General features: G+C 40.7%; 1 protein-coding gene across 2 annotated transcripts in view; it reads left to right on the forward strand.

Annotated features, from left to right (window-relative positions):
* The window catches only part of dnai4 (dynein axonemal intermediate chain 4), a 75,088-nt gene extending 59,002 nt beyond the window's left edge, over window positions 1-16,086 (forward strand). For both annotated transcript variants that reach the window (XM_039734887.1, XM_039734886.1), the window contains exons 13-17: window positions 405-529; window positions 3,759-3,857; window positions 4,451-4,677; window positions 7,974-8,127; window positions 15,939-16,086. In XM_039734887.1, the coding sequence (XP_039590821.1) occupies window positions 405-529; window positions 3,759-3,857; window positions 4,451-4,677; window positions 7,974-8,127; window positions 15,939-15,989 (656 nt within the window). In that variant the 3' untranslated portion in view covers window positions 15,990-16,086. The remainder of the gene's footprint in view (window positions 1-404; window positions 530-3,758; window positions 3,858-4,450; window positions 4,678-7,973; window positions 8,128-15,938) is intronic.
* The last annotated feature ends 259 nt before the right edge of the window (window positions 16,087-16,345 follow it).

The following is a 16,345-nucleotide window of genomic DNA, read 5'->3' on the forward strand; positions in this document are numbered from 1 at the left end:
TGGTCGTAAATCAAGTTGTTCGCATGTCAGGCCGGTCGTATATCAAGGGTCAACTGTATTTGTAAAGCCAGAGGATCGCATTCTCAGTAGATTCCTTTTTTTCCATTTTTTTTTACGCTATTGCCAATTGGTACAATTCATTCATGCCTATTATTCAAGATTGTGTTTATGTTTCTGTTAGTCAATCAATAATAATAGATTAATAATTAATAATAAAAATGCACTAGACACTAGAGTATGTCCGTGAAATATTAACATTAGTAAAATCTTGGGTGTTTTCCAATAAACATTATACGCCACACAGTGTACATTGTTGATGATATTTTTAAATTCTGTATATCCTGAAAACTGTTTTCCTCATACTTGTGTATAGATAAGAGTAAACGGGGACACTTTTCTTGTAGATCTGATGAAGCTAAAGCGTACCAGAGGTGACAAATCAAAGAAACCCACAGGAGAAAAAGATAGAAAGATTGAAGCCCTCATCTCAAGACAGGCACCTGGAATGTGCTTTGACTTCCATCCAAAGGTACGGATAAAAGCAAACGGAAGAATCTGAAGTGAATTATTACATCATTTATCACTGAAGACTTGTTTTATTTCTACTTCTTAAACAAATCTGATTTGAGAATGCTCAATGTAAAGCTGACTTGTATTTAGAACATGTCACATTTATTGGAGACCGTTCAGGACTACAAATATCTGGTGGTGTGTATGGACAGTAAGTTAGACTGGCCATATATAAGTAGGGTCAAAGTAGGGTGTATTTCCTACGCAGACTCCGATTCTTTAAGGTCTGCAATACTAAGCTGCAGATAGTCTAAGAGTGTGCAGTTGCCAGCGCCATTTTTTTCGCTGTGCCATGCTGGAAGGGCAGCGTGAAGGAGGCGAGCATTAAGAGGCTTAACAAACTGATTCAGAGGGCTGGCTCTTTGGTAGGAGATGAAACCGTGGCAGATCGGAGAATGTTGTCTTAACTTCAATCTATAATTGAAAATGCTAATCACCCACTTCATAGTATTGGAGTCAGACAGAGGAGCGTTTTTAGCCATAGAATCTCTAGCACATGGGTGGGCAAAGTCGTTCCTCGAGGGCCGCAGTGGCTGCAGGTTTTTGTTCCAACCCAGTTACTTAACAAAAAAGCACTTTTTTCTCATGTAACACTTCTGCATCACTTCAGTTGTCTATGTCGTTAAGGTTTTGAGCCCTTATTGCTTATTTTAGTTTAATTTAATTTGTTAATTAATTTTAATGGCTCCTTATTACCAATAAGATGCAAAAGACAAAAGAGACCAGCTTTTCTCCATTTCCATTTAGCTTGTTACCATTGACACCCATGTGTATTTATCGTGCACTATTTGGTTTAATTAAATACTTGGAAAGAAAGTGAAGAGAAAAATGTGAAAGACTGAGAACTACTCATCCGTGTTAGACTTCAAATCACTTAGATGATATCCTTAGAAAGAAAAATAAAATCTACGATATGAGAATGGCCTGACATGGCAGAGTTAACGCACCAACAAGCCATCAAATTTAATTATTGGCAACTATTGTTTTCTAATTAAGCAACTTGGTTGGAACAAAAAACTGCAGCCACTGCGGCCCTCCAGGACTGACTTTGCCCACCCGTGCTCTAGCATAAAGTGCTCCTCTGAATGTTACAGGAAATCCTTCCTCCCCACAGACATCAGACTGTATAACTACTCTTCTAGTCACTCATCCCCACAATAAGCTGTTCTGTCGTTCCTTAATGGATCTCCCAGAACATTTTTACAACAACTCAGTTGTGTAATAACTTGTCTGTTGCTTCTCATGTGAATAACTTTTTTTTCAGAATGTGCAATATTTCACTTATAAGTGCAATATTATTATGTGAAATACTTCCAGCTCAGTGTGCTCTTACTGTTTATTAAACTAGGGATTTTGTAAGAGACTCGGATGTATAATATGTCTCTATCATAAAAAATAAATCCTGGGAGGGAGACTAGGGAGACGAGACGTGATCTTCTCGGAAGTAAATTTGACGTCCCACGAGAGACACTTTAACTTTATGCGAAGACAATTTGACGTCCCGCAAGAGACACTTTAACGTCACATGAGACAAGGCAGTGAGACAACATTTAAAACAAGTTCACGGACATCTAACCAAGCAGTTGTTGGAATGATTTTGGCAGACAGACATCATGTGCTCCCAGCTGTTAAAACAATAACAAGCAGAGCACGCAGCTCGCCAGCTCCTTAGCATGCGTTCAGCCCCACGAAAACCCAACACCCCCCCCCCCACCCCCCGCCCACAACGCGAGTGGCAGAGAAGCAAAGTGGCAAAAGAACAACTGCTGTACAGGCTTTGAAATGCTCGACGTGCAGTGCGACAAAAAGAGCACGTAGTTCGCCAGCAGCAACAAGCCAGGAGATGATCCTACTGGAACTCCTTAATGTGTGTTCAGCCCCTTCCACCCCATACCCCTTCACAACACGAGCGGCAGAGACACGAAGTGGCAAAAGGACAGCTGATGTACAGGCTTTTAAATGATCGACGTGCAGTGCGACGAAAAGAACATGCAGCTTGCCAGCAGCAGAAAGACAGCAGATGATCCGACGGCATCTCCTTAGCGTGCATTCACCTGCCCCCCATTCACAACACGAGCAGCGTTATACTTCCTGCGAGAAAGATTTAACCACGCCCGGGGCCGGAAATAAAGGACATGTTTTGTTTTTACAAAAGTTTTAAAGTAAAATTGAAAATAATGCATATGTAACAATTCCCATGAAAATAACAATCTCTTTAAATTGTATATCCAGTAAACCAAACTCGGGGGTGGGCGAGCGAAGCAAGCAGGGGGCAGAGCCCCCTAGTTTATTATATTTAATTCACCATGTACCTGTAGAGCATAGTGAATGAGGATTTATTGTACAAACACCATTTCCAACAAAGACCTAAATTCTTTGCTATCCTACACTGAGAAACATTGTTTTTAAATTTAGAGTTAAATTTAGAGATAATTCTCTCACAAAGTTCAGCACAAAGTGGTGAGTCACGACCCATCTTTGCTTGCAAAGACTGAGCTTTTGGTGGAGGCTCCTTTTATACCAAATCTTGATACCCAGTATCAAGTACCAGTTAATCTGATAATTGAGAAACCTAACAGAATGTTACTTGCATAACCTTTACAGTCTTACTTGGCCTCTGTCGCAACTTTTTTGAAGCGTGTTGCAGGCATCAATTCCTGAATTTGTTTTTGTGTAACAAACAGAATTAAGTTTGTCGGTGCAAATAATGAAAATCTTTTCTTCATCCTTTTGCCCATTAAATAAAGGTTCAAGTGAATTACCAAATTATATATTTTAGTTTTTATTGCATTTTTAGAAAGTTTCACAACTTTTTTGGAAATGGGGTTTGTAGTTTATTTTGATATTTTGATAGGCAGGCAGTGTGTGTGGTGCAGCAGTTAAGGCTTAGGACTTCAGACTCTGAGGTTATGGATTCAAATCCTGCCTCTGTCACTTTGTGACCGTGAGTAGGTCACTTGACCTGCCAATGCTCCAATTGCAAAAAGAAAAGAAATGTAACAAATTTCATCATAAATGTTGTAAATTGCTTCGGATTAGGCTGTCACCAAATAAATAAATGTAAATATTTATATTCTATTTCACATGCTTATTTTTTATATTTGCTCTTTGTCTGTTTGTATAGTTGTATCATTATTAATCCCGAAGGAAATTACTTAAGTTTTTCTCATTCTGATTCCGAATTTCAGGATGCTAATATTTACCTGGTTGGAACTGAAGAGGGGCACATACATAAGTGTTCGTGCTCATACAATGAACAGTTTCTGGACACCTACAAGGCACACAGAGTAAGTGAAGCTTACAGTGTCACTAATGATGATGATGTGAACAAATGTAAAAGACTAATATTACACTTATTAAGTCACTTTAGTCCTTTAATTTATTAACGTAACAATAGAGGGCAATTGGTAAATTCATAAATTAATAATTGCTGAGTAACCACAGATCAGAATATTGCTTCTTTTCAGGCTTGGTTTTAAATTTTTACAAATGTGTGTAGAGTGTAGCACCTAAAATCTACATAAGTGATTCTTCGGGTTATAAACTGTTTGCTTTCTAGAGAGGGTCCCATGTACCTCTAAATCAAAAGCAGAATCTTTTCACTTAATGGCAGATAGGGCGTCTGATCATGTGCCTTCACACATCCGACTGTCATTTGGATATGCTAACAAATGTGTGGCCTGTTCATTTAAGGAAAGGAGACTCCATGTAACATGTCTTGATGTGTTAGGTAAGATGTACATTTTCAGCTAAACTTCTTAAAGATTGGAAATCTGATTTGTTTTGGAAGATTTTGTTATTTCATAAAGACACAATGAATGACATAAGACGTGTAGAAATACCATGCATTTAAAATAACTTTCATCAATTTATCTTTCAGAGCCCGGTTTACAAAATAGCTTGGTCTCCATTTTCTCCTGACGTGTTTCTGAGTTGCTCTGCCGACTGGACCATCCGACTGTGGCAGCAAGATCTCTTAAAGCCGGTTCTCAACTTTAGTTCTGTAAACAGAGCTATTTATGAAATCATGTGGTCCCCTAAATCACCCATGATATTTGGAGCAGTGAATGAAGAGAGAGTGGAGATTTGGGACCTGGATAACAGCATGTAAGTTTACTTTTCTTTTACTAGTTGTCTCCTGCTTTTGTCAAGACGGTTTTCTCTAATTTAAGGGGCCTGCGTGTGATGAGCAGAACTCCTCTATCATTTTTGTAGCAGTTTTTTTTTTTTTGTTCTTGTTTTTTTTTCACACCATTTATATTAGCCATATCAAGATGTTTGAAGGTGATACCGCAAAACAGGTAGCCATGTATGTTAAGATAACACTAATGCCAGTTAAATATCTGTTTTTAGTTTGGGGCTTATTTTTCTTATTTTATGTAAAAATGAAAATGTATACAAAGTTAATAAACACTCAGCTTTGCAAAATAATGCTGAGATCTCTACATCTGTCTCTCTATGTGTTTTCTTTTCATTAACAAAATGCTATTTAAGATTATAGCTGAAAACACAGCGACAGATGAACACTGACAAATGCCTAAAGCCACAAAAGTGCACGGTTAATAGGGTGTTTCTTCCATCCTTGTCAGTTACTGGGGAGAAGAGTGCAGGTGCCTCATTTATAAAGCTTACGTACGCACAAAAAGAGGCTTGAAATGTGCATATGCAAACTCCTACATAAAAGAAAACTTGATGGTAGAATGTGTGTATATTTACCGCAACTCTGACCCATCCGTACACAACATTTTGGAGAAACTGGGAAATGATGACACCCTCGGTCAAGCAGGAAAGCAGCTAAGTAACGACTCGCATGCATAATAATTCATATGTCAGTGTTAGAATATGTGTTGTGAGACGTGAAAAAAATATTACATCTCAGAAACAACAAATATGATGTACAGGCTGTATTTTAGTTGCCTTTTAAGAAGGCCAATGCTGCATATATTTGTACTTGTTTTGGTTTTTCATTACTTTACCTGCTGTCACTTCTAAGGGAACTGGCCGACAGGTCAGGAATATCTCAGCTAAGCTTCACTCCATCATGCCTGCTGTGCTGGATAGATAGATAGATAGATAGATAGATAGATAGATAGATAGATAGATAGATAGATAGATAGATAGATAGATAGATAGATAGATAGATAGATAGATAGATAGATAGATAGATAGATAGATACTTTATTAATAATTTGCAGCAGTGTCTGGTCCTCCTAATGTAATAGGAACAATTTACTGCACTCATATTGCAATAAGGGCATCTAGTGAGAATGATGCTGCTTTTGTTAACTGTGAGCAGTGGCATTCCATTGACGCACAAGTCGTATGTGATGCCAAGATGAGACATTTTACTTTGAGACAAAGTAGGTCTGGCAGATGTGATGGTGTTGTATTTGGTGAGATGCTTGTTGGTAAGGAAACTGGCTGAACCCTCAGTGTTTCTGATGGCCTGTACTATTTATTGTAACTTTTAATGGAGATCTGACTAGCCAGGAAGGAAGTCTGTTGTTTGTGTCTGACTTCACCCATCTGTCTTGTCAGCAATACCATCTCCTGTGGATTATCGTTTTTACCGTGGATCATTGAACCTGTATGGATGTATGGGCTGTCTTGTGCCTGCCTGTCGTGTGAGTAGATAGTCACATTGACCATCGTGCTTCGTTGGTGGGAGCGCTTCCAAATATCACGACCCCTTGCTGCATCAGGAATAATGATAGGACTGTTTATACATTACTTACAGCAAGCTGTTCCCTGGATATTCATTTTTCTCTTTAATTCCACATCATCTGTTGCTGCTGCATTTGGGCTATGTCATGCATTTTGTTGTTAGTGTTTATTGTTAGGTGTTTATCGTGCTTGTTATTTTTGCCATATTGAGTTATTTTTGGGATCGGCAATCGGGTGCTGGGTAGGGATTATGTTTTGTTTATTGTTTACTTATATTTCATCTTATATTTTTTATTTAATATATTCAGTTTGATTATTGGTTATGCCCTTTTGTTTCTGTGACTTTGTGAATGACTGTGTGTGAGTTGGGCCCAGGCTGGGTGCATTCCAATCCCGGAGTCCCCATTGAAAAAATGAATAAATCACTGTCCCCTTGATGGTTTGAATGTTAGCAGCACTGTGCCTGCTACAAAGTTCTATCTATCTATCTATTGTGGTGTATGGCTGGCCGTTTATCCCGGCCATTACCCCCAAGCCACCAGGTGGAGCCCTCCCTGCAGTATGGAGGTTCCCCGAAGACCAGCAGGGCATCATGGACATTGCAGTTTTTATACACCGCCCTGCCATGGGGGCCACTAGGTGACGCTGCAGGGAGGAACAATGATTATTTACCCTACGCCCCAGTAGGGGTGAAGAAAAGGACTTTTTATCTGACCCGGAAGTGATAAAGGATCACATGGACTGTGGATTGGAACACTTCCGGGTCAGGGACAATAAAAGATTGCGGGAGCTCCCAGATGGCAAGCTCAGCTGGGTGGAAGGGTGGCAACGCGTCTGGGAGTGGAGGATTGTTTATTATTATTGTTATTTGGATGAGTATAGTGGAGGAGAGGGTGCTTTGTGCACTGTTGTTACTAAATAAAGTCAACATTTGGACTTTTTCCTGGTGTCTGGAGTCTTGGACAGGGGTTCAAGGGAGCGATAGCGCCCCCTATCTGTCACACTGTCTATCTATCTATCTATCATTATTGTTTTGAAAATTGTGTGTATAATTAGTCAAGTACAATTTTACTTATTTTAGTTTTTAGGGAATTATGAAAGGAAAACAGAAACAAAAAAAAAATTGGTTAGGGGTCCAGGAGGATGTCTCACTTAGATTTCTTGTCTGAAGAACAATGAAGATACAGCACCAATATGCTAAACAAAAGGTTTTGTTAATCACCTGAAAATACAGTACAATAAACTTCTGAGATTCGCAGCTCCATTGTTCTCAGAAGCAGGTCTGACAGTGAATGCTGACTTCCGGTAGGGGTGGGGTCTTTGACTAAAGAGGGCTGAGATAAGAAGGAGTGTGGCTTTGGGTGGAGGGAAATGATCTCATTGGTCTTCTGATGTTTTTTCCTCCTCCGTTCTAAGGAACCTGACAGAACAAAAGTCCGTGGTGGTGTCATTCTCTTTTCGTTCCCCGTATCCATTCTCGTGCTTGAAATGAACACATGTCTGACAATATATAAACCTAAAAGCAGTTTCCTTTACATTATTTTCCTTGAATTGTTATACATCACTTTTAATTTTATACACTGTATGGCAATTACTGATTTAGATTTTAACTTCATGGCCTCTTGCCAAACTTCTAATTTTACACAAATGCAATATATTTGAAAATGATGTGTCATGTGAACAAGACAAATTGATCAAAACTCTTATCTGGTGATTCTCAATGTTTTTCTCTGTTTCAGACTGGACCCAACGATTGTGAGTTCTGCCAGCCCTGGGGTCACACTGACAACAATACTTTTTGCTGAAAGTACTGACTGCGTCCTAATTGGTGACAGTGATGGACAAGTCACTGTCTATAAAATGAAAAACCTGACATCTGGAAAAACTACACAGGTACAAAAAAAAAACAAAGCCTACAGAGAGTAGCAAAAGATGTTTCTGGTGAATTTATATTTCACAGAATATACTGTAAATGTTAGGATTTTCCTGACTCTCAAACAGCAGGCTTTACTTCAGTGGCAGGCCTTAAAGTTCTATATTTGAAGCAGGCTTTCGGCCTGTTCAAGCCCACAATAAAAGGGTAAACTCTAAAAGGTGAGAACCTTAAAAAGACAAAAACATAAAAAGTCTTTAATACAGGATGAGTCAAAATTATATTAACATTTGAATGGTGGAAACAATTTATTCACAAAACATACTTTGTATGTGCAAGATGATTTACAGGAATGTTTCAACCTGTTTGTCATCATGTTCGACACACAAAAACCAACTGTAACATTTAAATTTGAATCTGTCACCCATGTTGTACGTCTATCTGCAGAAGAAAAATAATCCATTAGTGTTAACATAATTTTGACTCACCCGTATTTGAAGACCCCCTAGCTATTTGATCTCTTTTCTCCTTCAATTGGAGTTCCTCTAGTCCTCGTTTATCTTTCTACTGTGCCTCCTCTAGGCTGTCGAGACCAAGAGGGAAAGATGAAGTAGAAGAAGAATATTTGAAGGCTTTAATATTAAAACAGAAATAATCACACACAAAATACAGTGGAACCTCGGTTTACAAGTAACTTGGTTTACGAGTGTTTTGCAAGACGAGCAAAATTTATTAATAAATTTTGACTTGATAAACGAGTGATGTCTTGCAATACGAGCAGTATGGATACACTTTGTCAGCTGAGTGTCATGTGATCACAACTGAGCTGATGGTTCTTCTCTCTCTCTCTCTCTCTCTCTCCTTATCTCTCTTGCTCGCAAAGCGCGTCTTTTTCTCCAAAACACGTCTTTTTCTCCTTATCTCGCTCGCTCGCTCACAGTGCAGTCTCTCTCTCTCTCTTCTCTTGAGGGCAATTGTCTCCTATTCTCCGTCTGAGTCTGTTTGCCTCACTCATCATCTGTACAAGCGTACATGTCATCATCTGTACGAGCGTATACTGTTTACTACAGCATTGTGACTGTGTGTGCGCGCTGTGAAGTGCGATTCCCATCTTGCGCCCCAAAACTCGAAGCTGAGTCTCATTACTTTAACAACACCAGCCGCCTTCAGCTTGAAACAGCAACAGCGCTGTTATTTATTGCAGCAGGATGTTTATAATGTTTCTTGTATAGCCCTTATTGACGGCAGGCACTTATAGCATGTCTGTGATCTTTTTAAATGTGCTTATACGGCGAACTGCTACAGCTTTGGGAGACTGCAATTGCTTTGGGACGCTCTTCCGCGTGTCGTCCCGTTGGGTGGAATCCCACATGAGTTTAGAAACTCACTCACACTAGCCATGATTCTTTTTAAAGGTAAAGTGTAGGTTAATTTGTTTTATGTATTTTTACTTTATATTTTGTATTAATCATTTTTATATGAATAGTTTTGGGTTGTGGAACGAATCATCTGAGTTTCCATTATTTCTTATGGGGAAATTCGCTTTGATATACGAGTGCTTTGGATTGCGAGCACGTTTCCGGAACGAATTATGCTCGCAAACCGAGGTTCCACTGTATTAAGAAAAGGAGAAAAAAGGCAAATCAGTCCACAATGCAATAATCAGAATCATAAATTAAGAGCAGAATTCCAAACCAGAAAATTCATAATGAGCATTTAAACAGTTCTTATAGACCCAAATACAAAAGAAACATACACATGCCAGTGCCCCGGAGGCTATCATACGGTTTACTAGGCCCATAAATATAGTGGTGGTGGTCCCACAGCTGCACAGTTGGAGCCCCCAAGCCTTTGTATGGCAGTTCGGTTTTGGCATCCGTCCTTCTGACATCTGTTGGCAAACTGAGTAATGATGGCTTGGTATTAACAACGGTCATTGTTTAAATTTTAGCCGATCTCAGATCTAAAATGACCACACCAACATAATTATTACTCCGACTCTGATTAGAGTCATAAAATACGGTTTGTTTTGAAAATTTGTTTGCTGGAAAAAATCAAATGCGGTGCACCGAAGAGCTCAGCCCAGTTTAGACAGGAAGCTGTTCATTACATCGGCCGAAAAGGTCTATTATAAGCACAAATCAGTGCCATGATAACAACATCATTTCAAGGACTTAAAAAAACAAGTAATTCTTTGCAGAGAAAGTATGGATTTCACAAACGTAGAATTTGTAGCCCGATTCGATCGGGCTCCCAGTCGCTAGTAGAAAATAAAACCAAGATAAATCCCATCAGAACTTATTCCACCTTTTCTTTGGAAAATTGCAATTTATACAAAGAAGGTGAAAACAAATCAAAACTATCCTACAGAAACCTGGTTGCATTAATGTGCACACCCTACCTAAATTAATAGTTGAAGCACCTTTTGATTTTATTACGGCACTCAATCCTTTTGGGTAAAAGTTATCAGTTTAGCACATCTGGACTGCTGGCCCACTCCTTCCAGATCTGTCAAATTCCAAAGGCATCTCCTGTGCACAGCTCTCTTCAGGTCACCCCACAGGTCTGGGTGGGCTCTGGCTGGGCCATTCCAGGACATTCATCCTCCTCTGATGAAGCCAATGCTTTGTTCATTTTTATGTATGCTTTGGGTTGCTGTCATCCTGAAAGACGAAGTTCTTCTTCCTCTTCAGCTTCCTAGCAGATGCTTGAAGGTTTTGTACCAAAATAGACTGATATGTGCTTCTATTCATGACTCCATCCACCTTGACTAAAGCCCCAGTTTTAGCTGAAGAAAAGCTGCCCCAAAGCATGACGCTGCCTCCACCATTACACACTATGGAATGGTGGTCTTTTAATGATGTGCGGATGTGTTATTTTTGTGCCAGACATATCTTTTAGAATTATGGCCAAATGGTTCGACCCTGGTCTCATCAAACCATAATACATTTTCCCACATGATTATGGGAGACTGCGTATACCTTTTTGCAAACTTTTGCTGGGCTTGGATGTTTTTCTTTGTGAAAAAAGACTGATGCAGGCTGTCAACTTTCGAAAATATTGTTTCAACAATTTTGTCATCATCGGCAGAGTCGCTAAGTTACATAGATCATGGACTTAAAACTTTGCATTAGTTTCAAAAGCTACCTAGCTACCAAGTAGTGTGGCAGACAGTAAGGGCTCGTTTATACTTCATGCTCAGAACGCGTATGCGCCCGCATCATGGCTGCCGCGCATTCTCAGCGTTCATTTGATGCATCCTCTGAGCAGGTCCTCAGAAATGAACGTGACGCTTGCGTAATTTGCAGTACCAGCAAAAAGTCGGGAGGCGCAGTGTGCTAAATATTGGAATGTGACATCCGAGTCTGTGTTTACTGTCTACATGTGACAGAAAGCTTTGCGGATCCTACGAGATCGATGTGCGCGCTTCAATGTATGTTGAATGGTTCGATGTGGTGAAGCAAAATGCCGACATACAAATGTATTCATGGTGCTTTTATATTCAAGCGTCGCATATTCCCGATCGTGATGACACGATACGTTTTAATAGTCTCACATACCATCTTGTTTGCCGTCTTTTTTTCTAGAGCTTCCATCCGGTCCTGACAGCAGCGGATCGCCACATCGAGCGCATTAAATTTACGACATTCCAACTCTCTGCACATTTAGAATCCTTAGATTTATACTTGATATCACTTTCATGCTGAAATGCATTCCATTTTACAGATAAATCGGTAATTCCGTTTAAATAAACCCTCTCAGGGTTGGGGAAGAGATCCTGCCCCAAGTGGAGGAGTTCAAGTATCTCAGGGTCTTGTTCACGAGTGAGGGAAGAATGGAGCGTGAGATCGACAGGCGGATCGGTGCGGCATCCGCAGTGATGCGGGCTCTGCATCGGTCTGTCGTGGTGAAAAAGGAGCTGAGCCGTAAGGCAAAGCTCTCAATTTACCAGTCGATCTACGTTCCTACCCTCACCTATGGTCATGAGTTATGGGTAGTGACCGAAAGAACGAGATCGCGAATACAAGCGGCTGAAATGAGTTTCCTCCGCAGGGTGTCTGGGCTTTCCCTTAACACTAGAATTACCAGAGCCTACGAAAAAACTCGTAATTCCGTCCCACCTTAAACTGCTTCTTAAATCCCTTCACACCTCTCCGCCAGCGTCCTTTGTTCTCTAAATGTGCTGATAAAGAGAAGCTAGGAGCAGCCGGCTATTCCATCCCCCACCAATTTAGAACGTGCACGAACTTCTCTCAGCTCATGCCTTGATTGAGTATCTGGGAGTGAAGTGGAGTTTTAGAGTGGAAATAATAGATCGTTGTTTGGAACACGCATTTCATGTCTGTTCCGTTTCTACAGTAATCTGTGTCAACACATTGTTAAAACAGAAACTTTTTTTATATTCTAGTAGTAGATGACAAAATGTAGGCATAAACTATATAATGTATGAAGCCTGAAGTCCAAATAGCAAAGAAACATTTTCACAAGAATAACACAATTGCACTTTTATTCAAACATATAACTGCAGAAAGAAAAAGCCGCCTTAACATGCGACATTGACACCAGTTTACTATAACTGACTCCGTGGTTCAATAGATACAGCCCCGCTTGAATCAAGGGTCACGGGTTCGATCCTGCGCCCCTCCCTTTTGAGAAGTAAACTGTTCTTAGTCTTACTGTTTTAGAATAAAAACATACATTTGATTTCAGTCTGTAACAGCGGTGCAATTTATGATCTTTGTAAAGGTTAGCTTTTTTTTTTTTTATTCACTTTTCACTCTCTCAGTCGCGTTCAGAATCAATCCATACAACCCCATCTGACACGGCTGTTTTCACTAAAGGCAGCTATAGCTCTGCAGTGTACCACGATGCATACTAACGCACAATCACATGGCAACAAGTACACGTGTCGTAAATGTAGGAAGGACGGTCCTTGGGTGTGTGGGAACTGTTAATATTTGAATGTGATGATTTTATATAGCACGGAATGAAAATCTGCACTTCTTAGCATTGCACCATGCAAGATGTCGTATCAATCGCCTACTGTATCTTGCTTTCTTTTTCTTCGGTTATACAGGTAGTTTTGAATAAAAGTGCACTTGTTTTGTTTGCGAAATGAAGTGTCTGCGTGCACTTTTCGTGGCATTACACGTGTATTTTTTGAGCATGCCCGTTTGAGCAGTATAAAAGTATTGAAAAGTATAACAAAACAACGGGCAGATGGAGAGTGTCTGATGATTGCATATAGCGCCGAACTTACTGCTCTTTACTATTCTCTCCTCTGCGTGCCCTGGAGTACAAAAGAAACAGAATACAGACGCGCTATAGCTCTGTGCTGTACCACGATGCATACTAACGCCCCCACCGGTTCTGACACACAGGCGCTGGCGAAGCTGTCTTGTTTGTATCTCACCGTCACTTGATTTTCTTTTTATTCAGTTTTATTGAGTGTTCCTGCCAGTCCCGCATGTTGCTGTATGCTGGATATGTTCATATGTATTGTCTCTTTCTTTCAGGTGTGTAATAGAAACCACAGCATAGAGAGAGTGTGTACACTGCTTCTTACAGGAAAAGCGATGGAAAAAGTGCACTTGAATAAAAGTGCACTTTTGTTATACTTTTACACCAATATATGTTCCTGTGTTTGAGTGACACGGGCAGATGGGGAGTGTCTGATGATTGCATATAGCGCCGAAGTTGGTCTTTACCATTCTTTCTTCTGCATGTCCTGGGGTGCAAAAGAAAAAGCATACAGCAACATGCGGGGACTGGCAGGAACACTCAATAAAACTGAATAAAAAGAAAAGCAAGTGACGGTGAGATACGAAGAAGGCAGCTTCGCCAGCGTTTGTGTGTCAGAACCGGGGTGATTGTGCGTTAGTATGCATCGTGGTACACTGCAGAGCTATAGCGCGTCTTTAGTGAAAACAGCCGTGTCAGATGGGGTTGTATGGATTGATTCTGAACGCGACTGAGAGAGTGAAAAGTGAATAAAAAAAAAAAGCTAACCTTTACAAAGATCATAAATTGCACCGGCTGTTACAGACTGAAATCAAATGTATGTTTTTATTCTAAAACAGTAAGACTAAGAACAGTTTACTTCTCAAAAGGGAGGGCGCAGGATCGAACCCGTGACCCTTGATTCCCAAGCGGGGCTGATCTATTGAACCACGGAGTCAGTTATAGTAAACTGGTGTCAATGTCGCATGTTAAGGCGGCTTTTTCTTTCTGCAGTTATATGTTTGAATAAAAGTGCAATTGTGTTATTCTTGTGAAAATGTTTCTTTGCTATTTGGACTTCAGGCTTCATACATTATATAGTTTATGCCTACATTTTGTCATCTACTACTAGAATATAAAAAGTTTCTGTTTTAACAATGTGTTGACACAGATTACTGTAGAAACGGAACAGACATGAAATGCGTGTGTTCCAAACAACGATCTATTATTTCACTCTAAAACTCCACTTCACTCCCAGATACTCAATCAAGGCATGAGCTGAGAGAAGTTCGTGCACGTTCTAAATTGGTGGGGGGATGGAATAGCCGGCTTCTCTTTATCAGCACATTTAGAAGACAAAGGGCGCTGGCGGAGAGGTGTGAAGGGATTTAAGAAGCAGTTTAAGGTGGGACGGAATTACGAGTTTTTTCGTAGGCTCTGGTAATTCTAGTGTTAAAGATAGGGTGAGAAGCTCAGTCATCCGGGAGGGGCTCAGAGTAGAGCCGCAGCTCCTCCGCATCGAGAGGAGTCAGATGAGGTGGCTCGGGCATCTGATCAGGATGCCTCCTGGGCGCCTCCCTGGTGAGGTGTTCCGGGCACGTCCAACCGGGAGGAGGCCCCGGGGAAGACCCAGGACACGCTGGAGGGACTATGTCTCTCGGCTGGCCTGGGAACGCCTTTGGGATTCTCCCGGAAGAGCTGGAAGAAGTGGCCGGGGAGAGGGAAGTCTGGGCCTCTCTGCTTAAGCTACTGCCCCCGCGACCCGACCTCGGATAAGCGGAAGAGGATGGATGGATGGATGGACACTGTTAATAATTACACACATGGGGGTGACACGGTTAGCGCTGCTGTCTTACAGGGAGTCACGTCGCTGGTATTCTCAGCCTGGAGTTTTCATGTTTTCCTGCTGGGTTTCCACAGTGGGCTCTGGTTTCCTTCCTAAGATATGCAGATTTGGTGAACCTAAAATGATGCTAGTGTGTATGTGTGTGCTTATATTCACCTTGCGATGATCTGATGCCTTGTCCAGAGATTGTTTCTGCCTCATGCCCAGTGCTTGCTGGAATGGACACATTCCTGGATTGATGGATTTAATCATTAAACATCCTTTTCAGAGATATTGCAGTAAGATGTCATCAGAATTTAATGGGTGTTCCAGGCAGTTCACAACACAGCAAAGCCAAACCTGTTCTCACCGTAATGATATCTCGCACTTCCACCTGGTGGATTCCTCCAGATTTACGTAAAGTACACGCGCAAGTATAAACGGTACAACGCTTGCATAGCAGTAGCGTCCACTAGAGCATGTGTCACGTCACATGAAGTATAAACCCGGCCTAAGACGTTAGGAACTTTCAAAACTGGACTTGATGTTTTCTTGGAGGAAATAAGTGGTTAGGACTGGCGAGCTTTGTTGGGCTGAATGGCCTGTTCTCGTCTGGAGTGTTCTAATGTGCTAAAAATAACCAGTGCATTGCACTGCCGTTGCTTAAGTCGTCGTTATCTGCTTCTGCGTTTTACACTCTTACAATTTAGCTTTGAACCTTTGACAGGGTGTGTTTAGCACGGCACAGCTGAACTTCGTTTCTTTTCTTTTTGTCTTCCTTCACAGGCAAATGCATTAGACGACCTAATTGGATCCACCCTGGCCAGTCAGTTATGATTGCTGTCTACACATTCAGACACAAATTATCTGTATATGGTCTAATTTATTGCTAATGAAGTTACTGTAATATATATTTTACAATAAAGTTATTACATTTCTGATCACTGTTCTATTTTGTGCATGTCTTTTATTTTTTTTTCCTTCTAAATTCATATTAAATTTTCATACGAAACTGAAAAACTTTTGGATATGTGACCGGTGGTAGGGAACCAGAGTGAAGCAGCAAGAATCATTGGGGCACCAACCCGATAGCCCCATTTAAAGGGTGCACAATGGCAAAACAAAGAGGACACTGAACACAAAATGAGCCCCCACAGGGTTCTCTGTCTACATCTTTAGCTGTTAGACCTCGC

The sequence above is a fragment of the Polypterus senegalus genome, chromosome 14 (assembly GCF_016835505.1).
Source record: "Polypterus senegalus isolate Bchr_013 chromosome 14, ASM1683550v1, whole genome shotgun sequence".
NCBI lineage: Eukaryota > Metazoa > Chordata > Cladistia > Polypteriformes > Polypteridae > Polypterus > Polypterus senegalus.